At 46.3% G+C, this 15,742-nt stretch overlaps 1 protein-coding gene across 2 annotated transcripts in view; it reads left to right on the forward strand.

Annotated features, from left to right (window-relative positions):
* TMTC2 (transmembrane O-mannosyltransferase targeting cadherins 2) overlaps window positions 1-15,742 on the forward strand; it is a 675,216-nt gene that overhangs the window by 573,061 nt on the left and 86,413 nt on the right. For both annotated transcript variants that reach the window (XM_086919639.1, XM_086919642.1), the window contains exon 11: window positions 7,585-7,648. In XM_086919639.1, coding sequence (XP_086775765.1) covers window positions 7,585-7,648 — 64 coding nt within the window. The remainder of the gene's footprint in view (window positions 1-7,584; window positions 7,649-15,742) is intronic.

The following is a 15,742-nucleotide window of genomic DNA, read 5'->3' on the forward strand; positions in this document are numbered from 1 at the left end:
GCCTTTTGGGATTACACCCTTTTTTATAGGTTTTTATTTTACAAAAGATTTCAAAACTACTATGCACGCATTTGGTTACCCTTATAAGGACACATCAACCCCTCACTCACATACTCGCATGCACCATCCGGCCTACTTTAAAAGAACTCCGATAAAGAGACCCTTCGGGGGACCCGCTGGGAATTGCAGCGCCGGCCCAACGAGGAGCCAACCGCCCGATGATGAAGCATGCCTCCCTTCGGGGTGTGTGAGGGCAACAGGAGGCAAGACTTGTTCTCTCCCCGGATTGATGTGTCCTCCCCACCTAGGACTCTCACCCTTCTTTCTTCTTTTTTATGGCACTTCTGCATCTGCAGATATATGGGTGTCTTACGGCACCCTACATTTGGAACAGTGTCCCCCTTTTTGTATTGGTGTCCTCACACACCACCAGATATCATGCTTCATCATAGGACACCCCTCGCTCTCCAAAAACTAGTTTGATGGAATCAGGGAGGCTCTTAAACCTAAAATGGTCCCGTGATCTATACAGATTAAAACCCAATGTGACATCCTTAACAGACTTATATTTACTACTGATATCACTTGGTGTTAAAAAGTAACTTGGAGAAAAGGGGAATTAGTACCCCATCACCACATAAACCGTCAACATGTTTCTGCCTGATGGCTCATGCGAGTCCGTGGCATTTTTCAGGATGGAAATATGGGATCCAGGTGTGGCAACGACATTCTCTTGTGCCACTAATAACTAAAGGGTGACCTTTGTCTCCCTTTAATGCACCACGGCGATGAGTACCTGTAACAGAATTACAATATGTTTTTGAGATCCCTTAAGTTTGGTATATCTGGGCTATATAGAAATGACCACCAGCATGCAACTGCACTTATGAAACAGCATTGTTTCCAAATACATCAAATTGCGAGATCATCTCACAATCTGGTTCCACTATCAGGTCATCTGTGCCCCATTGAAGAAGAACTTAGGAACCCCTGTAGTCATAATCTAAAAACAGCAGTGCTGGACGAAGAGTGGTTTAGTTTTCAGTAAACCACAATACCTTTACCCATTCTCGGTAATACACAACATGGGATCAGTATCCTTACTCCTATCCACCTTCTTACTTAGTCAAGGTGCGTTCCTGTCTGCAATCATGGCTGCATCTGCTCCTTCCTCCCGACGTGCAAGGGAGTGGGGGCGTAGCCTGGTATTTATACTATGGCCCCTTTTGCAATTACATCCTCGTGTACAGCTGTAGCCTCTTAATTGAAGAGTACTAGCCCACCAGGGGAAGTGCCGTTACCTGCAGTGGTATCACAGCAGAAACACTTGGGTGTGGGGGATGTACTCAGTGCGCGGCATGACTACGTCATCCGACATCATCGGGGCTTCGCCTATGAGAGGCCAGTCCTGGGTATCCACCCGAGTTACTAGCTCATGGGGAAGTAGTTTCTTATGTTAAAGAGCGTTGATGAAACATATCGCAGGCGCCTAATTTGAGCGTCCCGTCTGAGAGGGTGAAGGTTCACTGTGCCAATTCCCCTTTTTTCCACACTGGTTTTTAACATCAAGTGATATTTGTAGTAAATATAAAAGTCTGTTTAGTATGTCTCGGTTTTTAATCTGTATAGATCACGGGTCTGTCCTTGGGTAGAAGTGGTTTGCTGATTTCAGGTGCAGGACCGCTCTCCATCAAACCGGGTTTTTGGAGAGCGTGGGGTATCCTATGATGTATCATGACACCTGGATTCATGTGAGGACATCAGTCACATTTTTTTGTTTGTCCAATAGTAGAATCTTTCTAGTAGTATCCTGAGGGATATATGGTAAGCAGAATACAATCTCAGGTGGGTTTATTGTGTTTAAATCAACAAAATACACCCTTATAGTGAATTGAAAGTCTTCTTACTTGAATGGCCCAGCAGTTTCAGCTTTTTAGCTCAGTAAGCTAGAACATGTCATATGGTCTTAAGTCTGACAAAAGACAATGTTGTCTCAGCAGGCAGCGGGTGAACATTGTATAGCACATAAATATCATCTAATTTCCATGGGTAACTCATCTTAGTATCGTAAATTCTAAATACATCCAAATTGTACATTTTTCTAGGTTACCCCAACAATAAGGCATTTATGTCTTTGTGGCACCAGTACTGGAGTACAAACAAAACATTATTTGCATGGAAGTATGAACGAAGTAAGTTGAAAAAGAACTGCCAAAAGAGGGTATTCGAAGCTTCTCCAAGAAATGTGCATAACCACGTGCTTTAGACGGGCCTAAAGTAAAGGTTGGCTTCAATAACTCTTGTAAATGCTGCCATCCAGAGGAAGACAATTTGGAGGAACGCTCAGAATTCTCAAGTTTCAGCCTTCTCAAGCCCCTTGACTTTGTCTGTTTCAAGCAAGACCAGCTTCTGATAATTTCACAAACATCCGGAGTACAATCACTTGTCAAGCATTTGATCTTGAATCAGTTTGTTCCTGTATTTTTCTCCTTTTGCTGCTCGTAGGAGCTGTTTGGGGCCTTTGGTTAATACCACTGCTTTATAAAAGTTATAAATAAATGAATCCCATAGGTTTTGGTTTCTGGAAACACTAATTGAGAGAGACCAATGCTGTACGAATCACTGGTGTATGAAGTGACCAGATGAGCTGAGAAGGACGTCTCTGGATCCAGCTATTTTGAGTAATTATAGACCTATTCCTCTCCTGCCTTCCCTGGTTAAAATCCTGCAATGTCACATCGGTGAGCTATTAGCCCAATATCTAGAAAATAATTATTATTTGGAAGTGGAGTAATTTGGATTTAGTTTGGGCCACAGGACCGAATTTGCCTTGAATACAGCCATGGATAAGTCAAGGATGTGAGTCAATAAGGGGTAATCAGCTATGCTAATTTTATTGGATGTTTTGCCGCATTCGATACAGTCTGTCATACCACACTCTTAGCTTGGTTAGTGACCATTGGGGTCGGCGCAACAGTCTTGGAATGGTTCCGCTCCTATTTATTGGACAGATGTCAAGCAGTTGCTCTCCCTCTGTTCCGAGGTTTGGGCTATTAAACATAGAGTGCCACAGGGCTCGTCCACTAGCCCGATCTTGTTCAACATCTAGATGGCCAACTAGGTCAGACTGATTAAGTCTTATAAGTTGACCTTTGTCAACTATGCTGACGATACTCTGCTTATTCTTTCGTTGGCACGCAATCGGCAACTTTCTACTTTCCATGATTGCATGAAGGACATTATTCAGTGGCTCAGTTTAAGCTCCTTAAAGTTTAATGGTGACAAGATGGAGGTGTTCTGCTGTGCATCCCAAATAGTTCCAGGTGTACTCCTACGTTTGTTTGGGACCAGGGACAGTCTATGAATGTCACCTCTGTTGTTTAAGGAGGAGTCTCAACAACACTTTTCACAATCCCATAGGGTGAAATGGGGAATAGCACGGATACGTTGGTGCAGAATTAACACTTCCATCCAGGTTCTTTTTGCGCAGTTTCCTGGCTCTGTGATGTGACGCTGTTGCACAGGCTGTGGCATCCCTTAATCTGCACGGGGCCACGCCTGCATGTTAATGAGTGAATACCCACTTTCACATGCTTCTTCACCTGTCCAGGCATTCCTGAATTTGAGAGGGCAGTTGTAGGTCTGGTCGCCCGGCAGCATTTTTTAGGGACGGTCACTCATTTTACAATAGAGTTTGATCCAGAGCAACAGAGAGAAAAACACGAAAGGGAGAAAGGAGGAGGAAGAGAAAGATGAAAATCAGCGACAAAGGAAGAAAGCAGGGATGAAAAAGAACCCTACAGGAGTGAAATAAAGAGACCTGTAGAGTCTAGTCTTGGATAAAAGAAGCCTGAGATGAAACCAAGACTATGCTGCTTGAGATTCAGCACCCTGACTGACCGCAGGCTTCTCAGCAAATCTCTGGGTCCGGGCACTTATTCGAAAATGAAGCACTTTACCCTGGTAATATGGATCTGTTTCACAGGCACCTGTATTGCCTCCAGGAGGAACACCGAATATACATTCCTCGGGTACTATAACTATGGGTACTGTCAATGGGGCACTGCAGAGTGGGCTCATCTGCGGCCGCTTCTGTAATACTCCAGTTCGCCACAGGGCTAAAACTTGTGCAGTCGCCCAATGGGCACTTGGAGTGCATTAGATAATATGACCTCAGTTTGATGATTTCTCCTCCCGAAGCTTGTCTGTCCGGCAATGCGGCGAGCGCAAGGTAAGTGGTTTTGAAGATACAGAGAGTGGGGGAGGGCAGTGGGGCAGATCGGTTTAGATAAAGAGCCAGGTCTTTAGATCTTATAGGGCTACCTACAGTTTGAAGATGGTTCTGATGAGCTGCCAGTAGTACACAGTGGGGGTCCGTCGCTTATTTTACGTTTGTTCCCTCAGTGATTCTTGGTCAAGGTTTCAGTCGCGACATTAAAACAGTCTTGAATGTACTTTTCGTGAAGATAAATGAAGAAGTAGGTAGCAAAAATATATTAACGGAGGGTTTACGGGAAGTTAAATATTGTGAGTGGTGGTTATTTCTCACTGAATCACAGTAAGAGGTGCGTTGTATAAATGTAATTAATGTATTCTTTTTTTGACAGTAAACCCTCTGTTTTGTTGGGTTAGAAGCTGGCCATGAAGCCACAGCATCCGTGTAGCACAGGTTCGAATGAAGACCCCTGGGGTGGGTCTGGCGGGATGGCTCGCATCCAGTAGCTCATGGAAATGGTATTTTGGCCTGGAGAGGCCCGAGAATCGGAGGAGCACGTGCTGGCTGCTCCCAGCTGCGGTGTAAAGTCCCTGCTAATGAACTCGGTGTATTGGCGTGGTGAAAGCAGCGTGTGCCAGTGGAATGACAACACGACGCGCTCTCACAGCACAGTATTCTTTTTAATGCCTGCGCGCTGTACACCATGCGGGATGAAGGGACATTTATTGGGCTTCTACGTGTTTTCTCTTTTAGTGTTAGAGTAGTTAAGCCCTCCTCAAGCTATCCGATGTTTTTCAAAGCGACTAATCAACAATGAGCTCTGATTACCTATTGTTCAAAGAATAAAATCAATAGCTCTAAAAAGACTGTTTTTTAATAAATGTATACAAATATATGCCCACAGTTGTTTTTGTTGTTGAAATGAGTACAACATGTATTCCAGTATCCTTTAACTTCGCAAGCACAGGAGGTTGTGGTCCCTAATCTAAATTAATAACAATGGCTCTAAGCAGCGACTCTTGTGACCACCAAAGTACTAAAAATGGCAGGATAATCCTTCCTAGAAAAGGTTCATCAAGTGAGTAAAGCCGGGGAAGGGGGGGGGGGTTGTATTTATCATGATTATTACTGTGTTTGTGTCTTCCGGCCAACTCCTTAGCTCTGATTTTCCAAACAGTCCCCATTGCTTAGCACATACTGAGGTAAGTGTTCGTCATGCTTTGTCACACACATGTCTTTTAGTAGGGGCAAACCTGCCAATTTACAGAGGACAATCACGCTGTCAGGAGGGGGCGGGGCCTTGAGGGGTCAGGATTTCATGGCAGAGCTGCGTGCACCCTACCCAGCATGTACGCCCTCCAAAAACAAAAGAATGCCGAGGCTCCCTCTATCTACTCTTTGTCTTCTCTGAGCAATTGTGTAAATCTAGAGAGAATCCTACCCTGGAGTAAAAAAATTTACTTATTTCAAATGACATGCCTAGCATAGGTATAATTCTACATTAAGATGACATGCTTTGCTAGTCCTTAGCAAGAAAGGTCTGACGCAGCAGCTTGGGCTGCTGTCTAGTTTATATAATCCAGTTTTATTTAATCCGCCTAAGCAGGGCATTAGGAGACAGACTCCTGCTGTCAGTGGAAGGTATGTTTGACAGTTAATTTTAATAAACATAAGGTTTGCTGTAGAAACATATACGGCTGTGAATTTATAGAAGCCGGAGAATTATTGTTACCAAAAATGAATTTTCCTCTCTGTGTAACTGACCTTTGCGACTTTTAAAGCAAAAATGAATTTTGTGCCATTATCCTCCATTTGTTTTTGAAAGGTTTGTTAAATAGTGTACAGATCATAAAGTGCACTAATGTTCTCTACATTTGCAGAAGTGTTGCCTGTCTCCCTGAACCGGTATTGTCAAACATGTGGTTATTCTAGTTACTGAAGTCTAATGTTTTTACTGTGGGCCTTGTGTGCTCACGAGACATGAACCACTTGTTTGACGGATTCTCTCTTTGGTTGCACAGCTGCAGTCTTGTGCTCTTTTGTGACGCCACTTGTGTGAGCACTACTGAAGTAGCCGTGACTTACTGGGGATTTCCTGTTTGTCAATGCAAGTGGGCACACCTTATTGGCCTGACAATTTTCCATCTCACCCCTTCGTGAGCTTTGTGAAAGATTCCCAAGGACTCGGTTATCTAATCAGGATGCAGCAATATAAGGCCCATTGCTTGGAGGTATACAATAAAAGTAATGGGTGGAATTCTTGAAATAATCTCAGCCGGTGGTGACTGTGCAGGCCGCATTCTGGTCCATCTTGTTTTTTGCCCATCATTCTACCTCTGACCGTACCCTGCCCTATGCAGAGCAGCCGCGGTCTTACACCTATAAGAACAGAGCAGCCTGACCTGCTAGGCCAACTCCACTCTGAACTGGAATGCAGGCAGCACACGTGCTTGCACACACGCACGTACACACACACACACACATACATACACACATACACACTCTCTTTCTCTCCCCCTCCCTCCATCCGTCCAGAGCAGTGTGGGGATTGGTCTGAGCAGGCAGGAAAGACGCCCTGCTCAGACCAGGAAGTCTGTGGGGTTTCTCCATCCTGTCTGCTCAATGCACCTGGGCTGGAGAAAACCTAAGTACGCATGTGTGTTTTGGTCGGCCTGAGACGGCCAGCCAAACACATTTGGGCACTTAAGAAGTGGAGTGCACGTAGCACTCCTTACCCCTCTCATGCCTAAGCTCCGCCCCTCCCAACACCACCGGCTAAGAGTCAGTAAATGTAAAATAACACAATGCAAGAACATAGTTTTATTTTACATTTGCTGGCTCCGAGTCAGGCAGTGAGGCGATGCTCCTTCGCCATTGCAGAAGAGCCGCCACTGCACAGGCGGTGCAAGCTGTGCTGCACATACGAAACACACAAACATGCAGTGCAGGAAACACAGTAACAGTCGGAAAATGTACAAAGTAGATAAGAGCAGTGTCATTTTCTCATAATCATGCCTGTACAAGCAGCAGTATAGGTGCCCCTTAACTTCCTGCGTAAAAAGTCCAGCACAGCCACAATCGGTGCAGGTCTCGCACGTGTTCTATTTTAAATAAAGCAAATTACGTCGCTTGGTTTTGGTCTAGTAATGTATTTAGATGTTCGTGTGTCTGGTAATGCTCCAGGCCTTGCCCAGTCCAACTCCAAAGCAGTAAAACGTATGTTCTTAGGAGTGAAGGATACATTTCAAACTGGGAGTTTTGGGGTAAAACCGACCCCGCATCTCAGCAATGCACGGGTCAGGCTGCTGGGCTTCAAGGGCCCTTCTGTCTCTTTTTTTAAAGTGTTTTTTTTTAATTCCCTTTTTCAGCCAAGCCAGTCTTAACGAAGCGGCTGAGATGTATTATGAAATGGCAGCAGGACTCAGGCCGGATGTAAGTATCTGCAAATATTCACAATTGTGGTTAATGAGTAAAAACGGAATGTTACTGCTGCAGTGAAAAAAATACAAAATAATTAATGTTGAAAGTTCTTAATTGTGTGAGAATCAATATGCATGAACCTATTTTATCAATTGTGTAGTTACCAGCTTTGAGCAACCTTCGCATTATGGCACAGTTCAAAGGCGCCCAACCCCCCTTGGTAAAATGTCTGGGGGATCCTCTGATGGGCCCAATGAAAGAATAACTGCCAGCCCATAGACCAATATCCTCCTCTTCCTCATTTTGTAATAAAAGTGAAGGGATGCTGGTACGACTACACAATTATGTCATGAATGAGCACAACTGAGAATGGTTGGAAAAAATAGATAAGATATTAAAAAATAGTGAAGAGATTAATAGTAGTGAAGAATAACTTTTGGGTACTCATCTGGTGACTACCGCGTGCAGCTTGCATATGTAATGAATTAAACAATTTGACTAATTTGTGGTGGGGGGGGGGGGGGCGCTAGGGGCAAGATCACCTGAAACAACCATCGGTATGTGTAATCTTTAGCTTGCATTACTGTACTTGTTTATGCCATGTCACTTCCTCCACGTGTGCAGGATAGACGCAACGCCATTTTTGCCAAGAATAAAGATCCTTTTACACGAGCCTGGAGATATTCGAACTAGTTCTGCCAGGCCAAGAGTCACGCTTACTATTCTCACCCTCTTTTTCTGAGGCTATCTATGTTGTATAGAGTAGCAAATGTTTAACCAACAGATAATCACAGATATTCAAAACATGAAATCTCCTAAAAGATTGAGGCCGCACGGAGCCTGATTTTTAGCAGAGTTGCTCGGCAGAGGGTGATTCTCGGCAGTGCCCTTAATACTTTGGTGCAGGCTTTTGGTAGCCAATATTAGAATTAAAAACAGAATTTATGGACATGGCTACAGGCTCATTGATAAACTCCATTACCTTTGGAATGTTTCCGTCGCTGAGACCGAAGCACTAACCTCATGAAGTAATGGTTTGTTGCCAGCAGAGTCTTTTCTTGCCCAGGACATGTGAAACTTGCTTGAAAGCTCCTCCCTCGAATCAAAGCATCCTACGATATACAGTACTTCTGATGAACAGCTTAATGTGACAGCAGTTATTTTACTATACTGTTGCTTCGAAGATCCTGATGCTGGGATCTCTACATGTTTAACTTCTTTCATAAGATGTGCTAGGTGAGGTCTTAGCTTTATATTTCATGTACCACCAAGTCCCATGGCGTCCCGCCTGTTATTATGAAATCATCACATTCTCTGCTGTTTCATTGGTTGCTAATTGGACATTTAATTTTAACATTTCTTCTCTAATGATTTTTTCTGGAAGTATCAGTGGAGATCTGCAAATGAATATGGAAGCCAAGAAGGGGGAAGCTACTGTATTTTTCAGGTTTTTTTAATTGAGATTTTCATGTTCAGTATAGGCCACTAATCAGAGTTGGTATTTGTAGGAACACTGGCCAATTTTTGCATGATCACATCCTTTTTTTTGAGCTGATGCTGCTGATTTTTTGACTCCGTGCTCTGGGACTCCACTAACCAGGCCCCAGTACATGTGCTCTGACCCTTAAAACATGTTGATATTGCTTATACTCATAATCAGCATATTTACCATACACATAACATCCTAGTATATGCTATAAAGTGTACCCAGGTCCTGTAAGATAAATATCACTACTGGACTGCAGCATCCATGGTGCCAAAAACTACACTGACAGTGTAAACATGACTGCTGGCCTACCAATGTACCCTGGCTGTTGCAGTTTTAAACTGCAAATTCAACCTGTCAAAATAATTCCTTTTGACAGGCCCAAACCTCCTTTTTAAATATTAATAGGTCACCTCTAAGTAGGACTTACAGCCCATAAGGCCGGTTGCAAGATATTTAACCCCTTCGATGCGTGTGACAAGGTCAGCTCGTCATGGGCGTTACCTGCGCTGTGCGTTTGACGAGTTGACCTTGTCACGTAACGCAGGATTTTTAAAATCGCAGTGCTCAGCAGGAAAACCGCTAGCGCGCATGCGGTTAAAAGTAGGTCATGTTAAGGTTTAATGTTAAATATGTCCCTAAAGCAAAAAAGCTGCTGTTTTCACTGCAGCAATTCTGGCTGTTTTCATAGATAACCATTGGGTTACATTATTATATTTAATATGATAATTATGGTTAGAAAACATAATTCAAATACTAGGAATCAACGATAATTCAAATACTATTTGTAATAGTTATTCAAAATCCAATTTAATGTTAAAATCTAATTTGTAATTACGATTAATGAAAAAGTACTTTTAGAAAGTTACAGGCTCTGAACAGAGGAAGAAGTGTTTGCCATGTTGGATTTAGGTAGAGAGGTGCAGTGTGGGATTGTTTCCTGTAAGACAAACAGGAAGTGCTGCAAAAGTGAGTAGGGTTACACCTGAAAACCTTTCCCTATTGGTTTGGGAGGTGCCAGAAATCTCTCCTACCCAACAAGCAAGTGCCAGACGTAAATGTGAGTACCCCTGGATATCTTCTTCAGATCACTCTGGACCTGTGGAAGAACAGAAGAAGAACTTCATTTGCTGTTTGAGACCTGTGAGCGGATCAGGACTGGATCTGCTCCCTCTTGTACCCAGTACAAAGAAGCGGACTTCAAGGGTCAGGTGGCTGACCTATTAACAAGGAAACAATAAGCTGAAAGAAGCCCTTGTCCTGAAGACCCCAGGTGACCACTTCAAACTGGACCAGCCCTGGAACCTGCTGGTGGCTTCTGCTGGTGTGAGACCTGACCCCCAAGTGCTGTTCCTGAAGTTCTGTGACCTTTGACAGAGTCTCCGCCTAACATCTTGAAAAGTGTGAAACTTAGAAACTTTTTGGCTCTAAAGAAGGACCGGAACAAATCAGTTGAGTCAATCTGATGAAGGTGTGTTGCCGGTGAGCCAGAGACTGAGGGTGCAAGGTGATTGATGGTGCAACAGCAAATCCATTTCAGTGGGACGTGGCGTAGAGAGTTTACAGCCTTGTGGATCCCTGTTCTGCTACAGTTTTCAGCCTTGCCCTGCTGGTGGAGTCCGAGCTTCAAAACTTTACTATGGGTCTGATTTAGAGTTTGGCAGACTCGTTACTCCATCACAAATGTGACGGATATCCTTTCTGCCGTATTACAAGTCTCATTGGTGTAGAAAAAGGTACGGGCAGATGACCTTTTTCAGAGTTGCCCGGCGTTAACCGCCTCTATACCCATTCAAGTTACCAAACAAAGAGGCAGGCGCTGGAGACCGGAAGGCAGGAAACAGAAGTTTTATTCCGACGGAGCAGAACACATCAAATCAGACAACAGGGGTATCTTCTCGAGGTGCTCTAACCGCATCTGAGGCCTGGCCGCTTATACACAGGTTTATGATCTTTACTGCATGTAACACATTCTTGCAATGCTTTGAAGTATGAAAGGACATCCTCGGAATCTCCCCTTCAGGCCCGTTCCCACACACATTTACAGTTGAAATCCCCACCCCGGTCACAACAGGTGATGATTATCGCGCAGCAGGACATTCCGCCGATTCACGGAATGTGTGGGGTTGATCGGATCTCATAGGGTGGGGGCTTTGATCAACTCGAGGGTTCTTTGATGGGGGGAGCTTCCTACTGTACGGGAGGCAATAAACAGTATCCGCAGGGCCAGGTGGCGGTCTGGGAACGAGGAAGACAAACGGGCACACAGGAAAAGGGGAGTTGTATCAAAAGGACCCGGGACCATGAAAGGAATGAAGGGAGGTGTCGCGCTGGGAACAGGATGGGATTCCGAGGCAGAGCTGCGCTGAAGCGGGGTTTATGACCCAAGGCATGAGAGAGCGGGGGTTGTCAGCGTGCGGGGGATGCTTGCGAGGTTAGGAGAGAGAGAGAGAGACGCGCTGGCTATCAGCGAGGGGCAGGGAGGCCATGGTGCTCAAAATGGCTGCCGCTTACGCGCACGAATGGGCTCAAAAAGGGCAAGATGGCGCCGATAATGTTGACGTTTGCGGCCTAACTTTTAACAGTCCTCCCTTTTCAACATATTTAGCCAACTTGCCTACTCAATGTCAATCTTCATCAAATTCCTAACCTCGGCATCATATAATGCTACCATGCGTTCGTTTCCAAAGTCCGTAGTTTTAGGGCAAATACAATTTGCACATAATGAACACAGAGGTGGCAGACATTGAATTCCTAAGCATAGACCGCATATTACAACTACAGGAATCAGGAAAATGGTGAACAGTCTCCAGCCCCAGTTCTTAACGGTGTTCCAGAACCAACCACCAAGCGACCATTCTTCCTGTTCCCGGTGGACTTCTGAAGAGAGTCTGTGAAGATGCTCGATGGCTCTGTACACTGAGGGTGAATTGTCCGGTATGTATGTACAGCAGCTGGACCCAATAATGCGGCATGCTCCACCACGGTCCGCAAGAACCACATCTAGGACAAGGCGGTTCTGGAGTGCCACCAAGCGGACCGCTTGAAGCTCGGCGGTGTTGTTAGCAAGGATACCAGCTGTGATGTTCATGGTTGTCTCAACTGCCTGGGTCAGATGTCGGATGGCACGGCTGTTTGCCATCGGGCCCCAGAACGGGACAAGTCCCTTCATATTATCGAGGAACTGTGCTCCTGTTGAGTCGGCTTGTTCAATGTCCTTGGCTCGTTTTTGTCTATGATGATTCGCTGGAGCCACATAAGTCGGAGGAAGGATGAAGGAGATGAAACAAGTGCCCCCCCAGCCTTTGGGGAGCCAGGTGTAAGCCTTTGTGCCGCAGACGAAATACATATTCGGAGAGGATACAAAGGAAGGCGGATCAGTGGAGTCCAAAGTTCTGGTGAAACGGCAGGCGCTGCGACCCACCAGCTGTGTCCCAAACCCTTCTATGCACATGTGGCCTGTGACGTTGATGACTGACAGGGCCACAGTCAGAGTGGCAGCCGTTCGTTTCCGCAGGTAGGAGAAGGTGGGTCTGGTTGGATTGTTGAACACCTGCATTTCAATTCGTTCTTTAGCAGGGATGTCCATGTGGATAGAGTCGTTGGAGGTCTGTGGACAGAAGTGAGTCTTGGTTTTGTTTCGCCAGACCCCATGATAGAAGTGCGTCATGGTTTTGCTGGAGGTGGCATTGTCTTTATAGCTCTCTTGCAGGAGGATCAGCCAAGCAAGGCAGGAGCCATGAACTGAGAAGGGTGAAGGGATGAATGGTATCGAGTGTCCAGTGGCGTGGGGTAGCAACCCACAGATCCAACAGTTGGTGGCATTTGTGGCGAGATTGTGCTGGTGGAGTAGCTGTACAAAAGAGTTATTCCAAAACTCCTTTCGCCTCTCTCTGAGTTGAGGAGAGAGCGAAATCAGATAATGTTCCTTCATGGTGGTAGGCTGAGCAGTGGTCAGGAATGTTTCGTGAGCGGGTGCATTTTCTTCCACAATCCAGAGCGTGGTCATGAGGAGAAAGCAGAAAAGGATTGTGATGAAGAGTGCAATTGTCTTTGAGCTGTGGAGTCTGTCTGTTCTTGGGTTTCTGTAGTGGGTATTTCCTGTTGCTTCCATCATCTTCTTATTTGGCGCTTCCATCATCTTCTTATCTGGCGCTTCCAACATCTTCAAGGTGCTCGGTAGCGGGCAGAACCACAGACTTCGTTTAGCTTCTCTCCGGATGACCCTTGGTGGTGGTTAGGTCACCGTTCTGAGATTTAACTTAGTCCGTGGTCTACTTAGCCGAAGCTCCCTCCTTTCGTCGCAGGAAATACCCTTCTCTGGATGGCACAGTGGGATCAGAGAATTTTGAAAGTTCAAGTGCTTCGGTATCAGGATAGCAGGTTAGTGACGGTCGGTCCTTGTTCAGGAGCTCTTCTTGGTTGTCGATGTTTTCTGTCGTGGCCAGGGTCGGGGAGACCTTTTTACAGTGGTGTGCGTGCAGCCAGTGCCGTTTCCCCTCCACACGAAGAGCCGTCCGGGTGGTGATTAACACTTGCCAAGGGCCCGTCCACCGGGGTTCCAAACTCTTCGACCGCTGAAAATTCCGGATCAGCACGAAATCCCCAGGTTGGATGGCGTGACCCGGACCCCTGGAAGCATCGGGGATGGCCTGCTGCACCTGCTGATGAATGACAGACAGAGTTTCAGTCAATTTATACAGATAATCAGACATTAGGACGTCCGGGACGTCATGAATGGAAGTTGGTTTCGGTGCAGACCAGACGCTCATGGGTCGACCGAAAACAACCTCATAAGGTGTCAAGTGATGTTTGGTGGGGGTGGAACACATCGATAGCAATGCCAGTGGGAGGGCGTCTGGCCACTTCAGACCTGTGGTAGCCACTATCTTGGCCAGTTTTAGCTTTAGTGTGGCATTGTGTCGCTCAACAAGTCCAGCAGACTGGGGGTGGAAGACTGCGTGGAACTTCTGCTTGATGCACAGCCCCTTTAAGATGAGCTGGATGACTTCGGCTATGAAGTGGGGGCCATTGTCGCTCCATAAAATTCGACAAAGGCCGTAATGGGGGAAAAACTCCTTTAACAGTACTTTTGCAGTGGCCATAGCAGTGTTGTCACGGGTTGGGTATGCTTCCACCCATTTGCTAAATGCGCATACCACAACAAGTACATATTTCAGGCCTTGGCATCTGTCTAACTGGATGTAGTCCATCTGCAGGACTTCAAACGGGTGATTTGGGACCCCAAACCCTCCCCGGGGTACTACAGTTCCTTTCCCGGGGTTGTGTTGCAGGCATATCAAGCATTGTTGGACCAGACGTTTGGCGGAGTCTGTGATTTTATCATTGTGCCAAACTCTGGAGACAAGTTCAATCATGGGGGCTGATCCTATGTTGGCGGGGGAGTGTGCCATAGTCAGTATGGGAATCAAGTATGAGTCAGGTAGCAACCACTTGTTTGTGTCTTTTGTCTGCCAGCAGCCTTCATCGTCCTTTAATCCCACCCGTGTCAATTTGTGTTGTGTGCTAGCCATTTGAGTGTCTCTAATAGTGTCCCTGGCGTCGGTCCATTTTTCTGCTTGTGACCTGGTCACGTACATACGTGTTGTCGTCCTATTTTCAGCTGTCGTTCGAGCAGTGATGTCGGCTAGCGCATTTCCTTGTCCAATAATGTCTGTCACCTTTTTGTGTGCCTGGCATTTGATGACCGCAAGCTTTTTGGGGAGAAGGACAGCTTCGATCAGGGCGGAGACTAGATCTCCGTGCAAAATGGGGGTGCCGTGTGAGGTCAAGAATCCCCTTTCCCTCCAAAGGAGCCCAAAATGGTGAACCACCCCGAAGGCGTACTGGCTGTCGGTGTAAATGTTCGTTGTGGTTCCTGCTGCTAGGATGCAGGCTCGTGTCAGGGCAATCAGTTCCGCTGCCTGGGCAGATCGTTGCGTGATGCGGGCTGTCTCGACTACAGTTCGAGCCGTGGTGACTGCATAGGCAGCTGAAGTGGTGCCATCGGGGAGTTTGATGCAAGAACCGTCCACCCACAGCTCTCCGTCAGGGTCAGGAAAAGCCGTGTCTCTGAGGTCAACCCTACTTCTAGTCTGTTCGTCCGTAAGAGTCACACAGTCGTGTACAGGGGGCACATTGGGGTCGTTCTCTGGTAAGGGTAACAGAGTTGCCGGGTTCAGTGTGGTGCATCTTTTCAGGGTGATATGGGGTGCAAGTAAAGTCAACTCGTATCCAGTCAGTCGTGCACTCGCCAGGTGTTGCGTCTTGGTTTGGTTCAGGAGGGTGTCAACTGCATGGGGTACTAGTACCGTGAGGGGATGCGAGAGTACGATCCCCTCACTCTGTCGGATAGAGATAGCAGCAGCAGCTACAGCTCGAAGGCAGGCAGGCAAGGCTTTGGCTACAGGGTCAAGAGTGGCAGAGAAGTAGGCGCATGGTCGTTGCTTTGGGCCAATGGACTGGGTCAGGACAGATAAAGCGCACCCCTCCCTTTCGTGAGTGTAAAGGGAGAAGGGCTTTGTGTAATCGGGGGTACCTAGGACAGGGGCCGAACAAAGGGCATCTCGTAATTCCGTGAAGGAGGTTTGGCACTCAGGGGTCCAAGGGAGCGGGAAGGG

The sequence above is a fragment of the Lissotriton vulgaris genome, chromosome 1_1 (genome assembly GCF_964263255.1).
Source record: "Lissotriton vulgaris chromosome 1_1, aLisVul1.2, whole genome shotgun sequence".
NCBI classification, from domain to species: Eukaryota; Metazoa; Chordata; class Amphibia; order Caudata; family Salamandridae; genus Lissotriton; species Lissotriton vulgaris.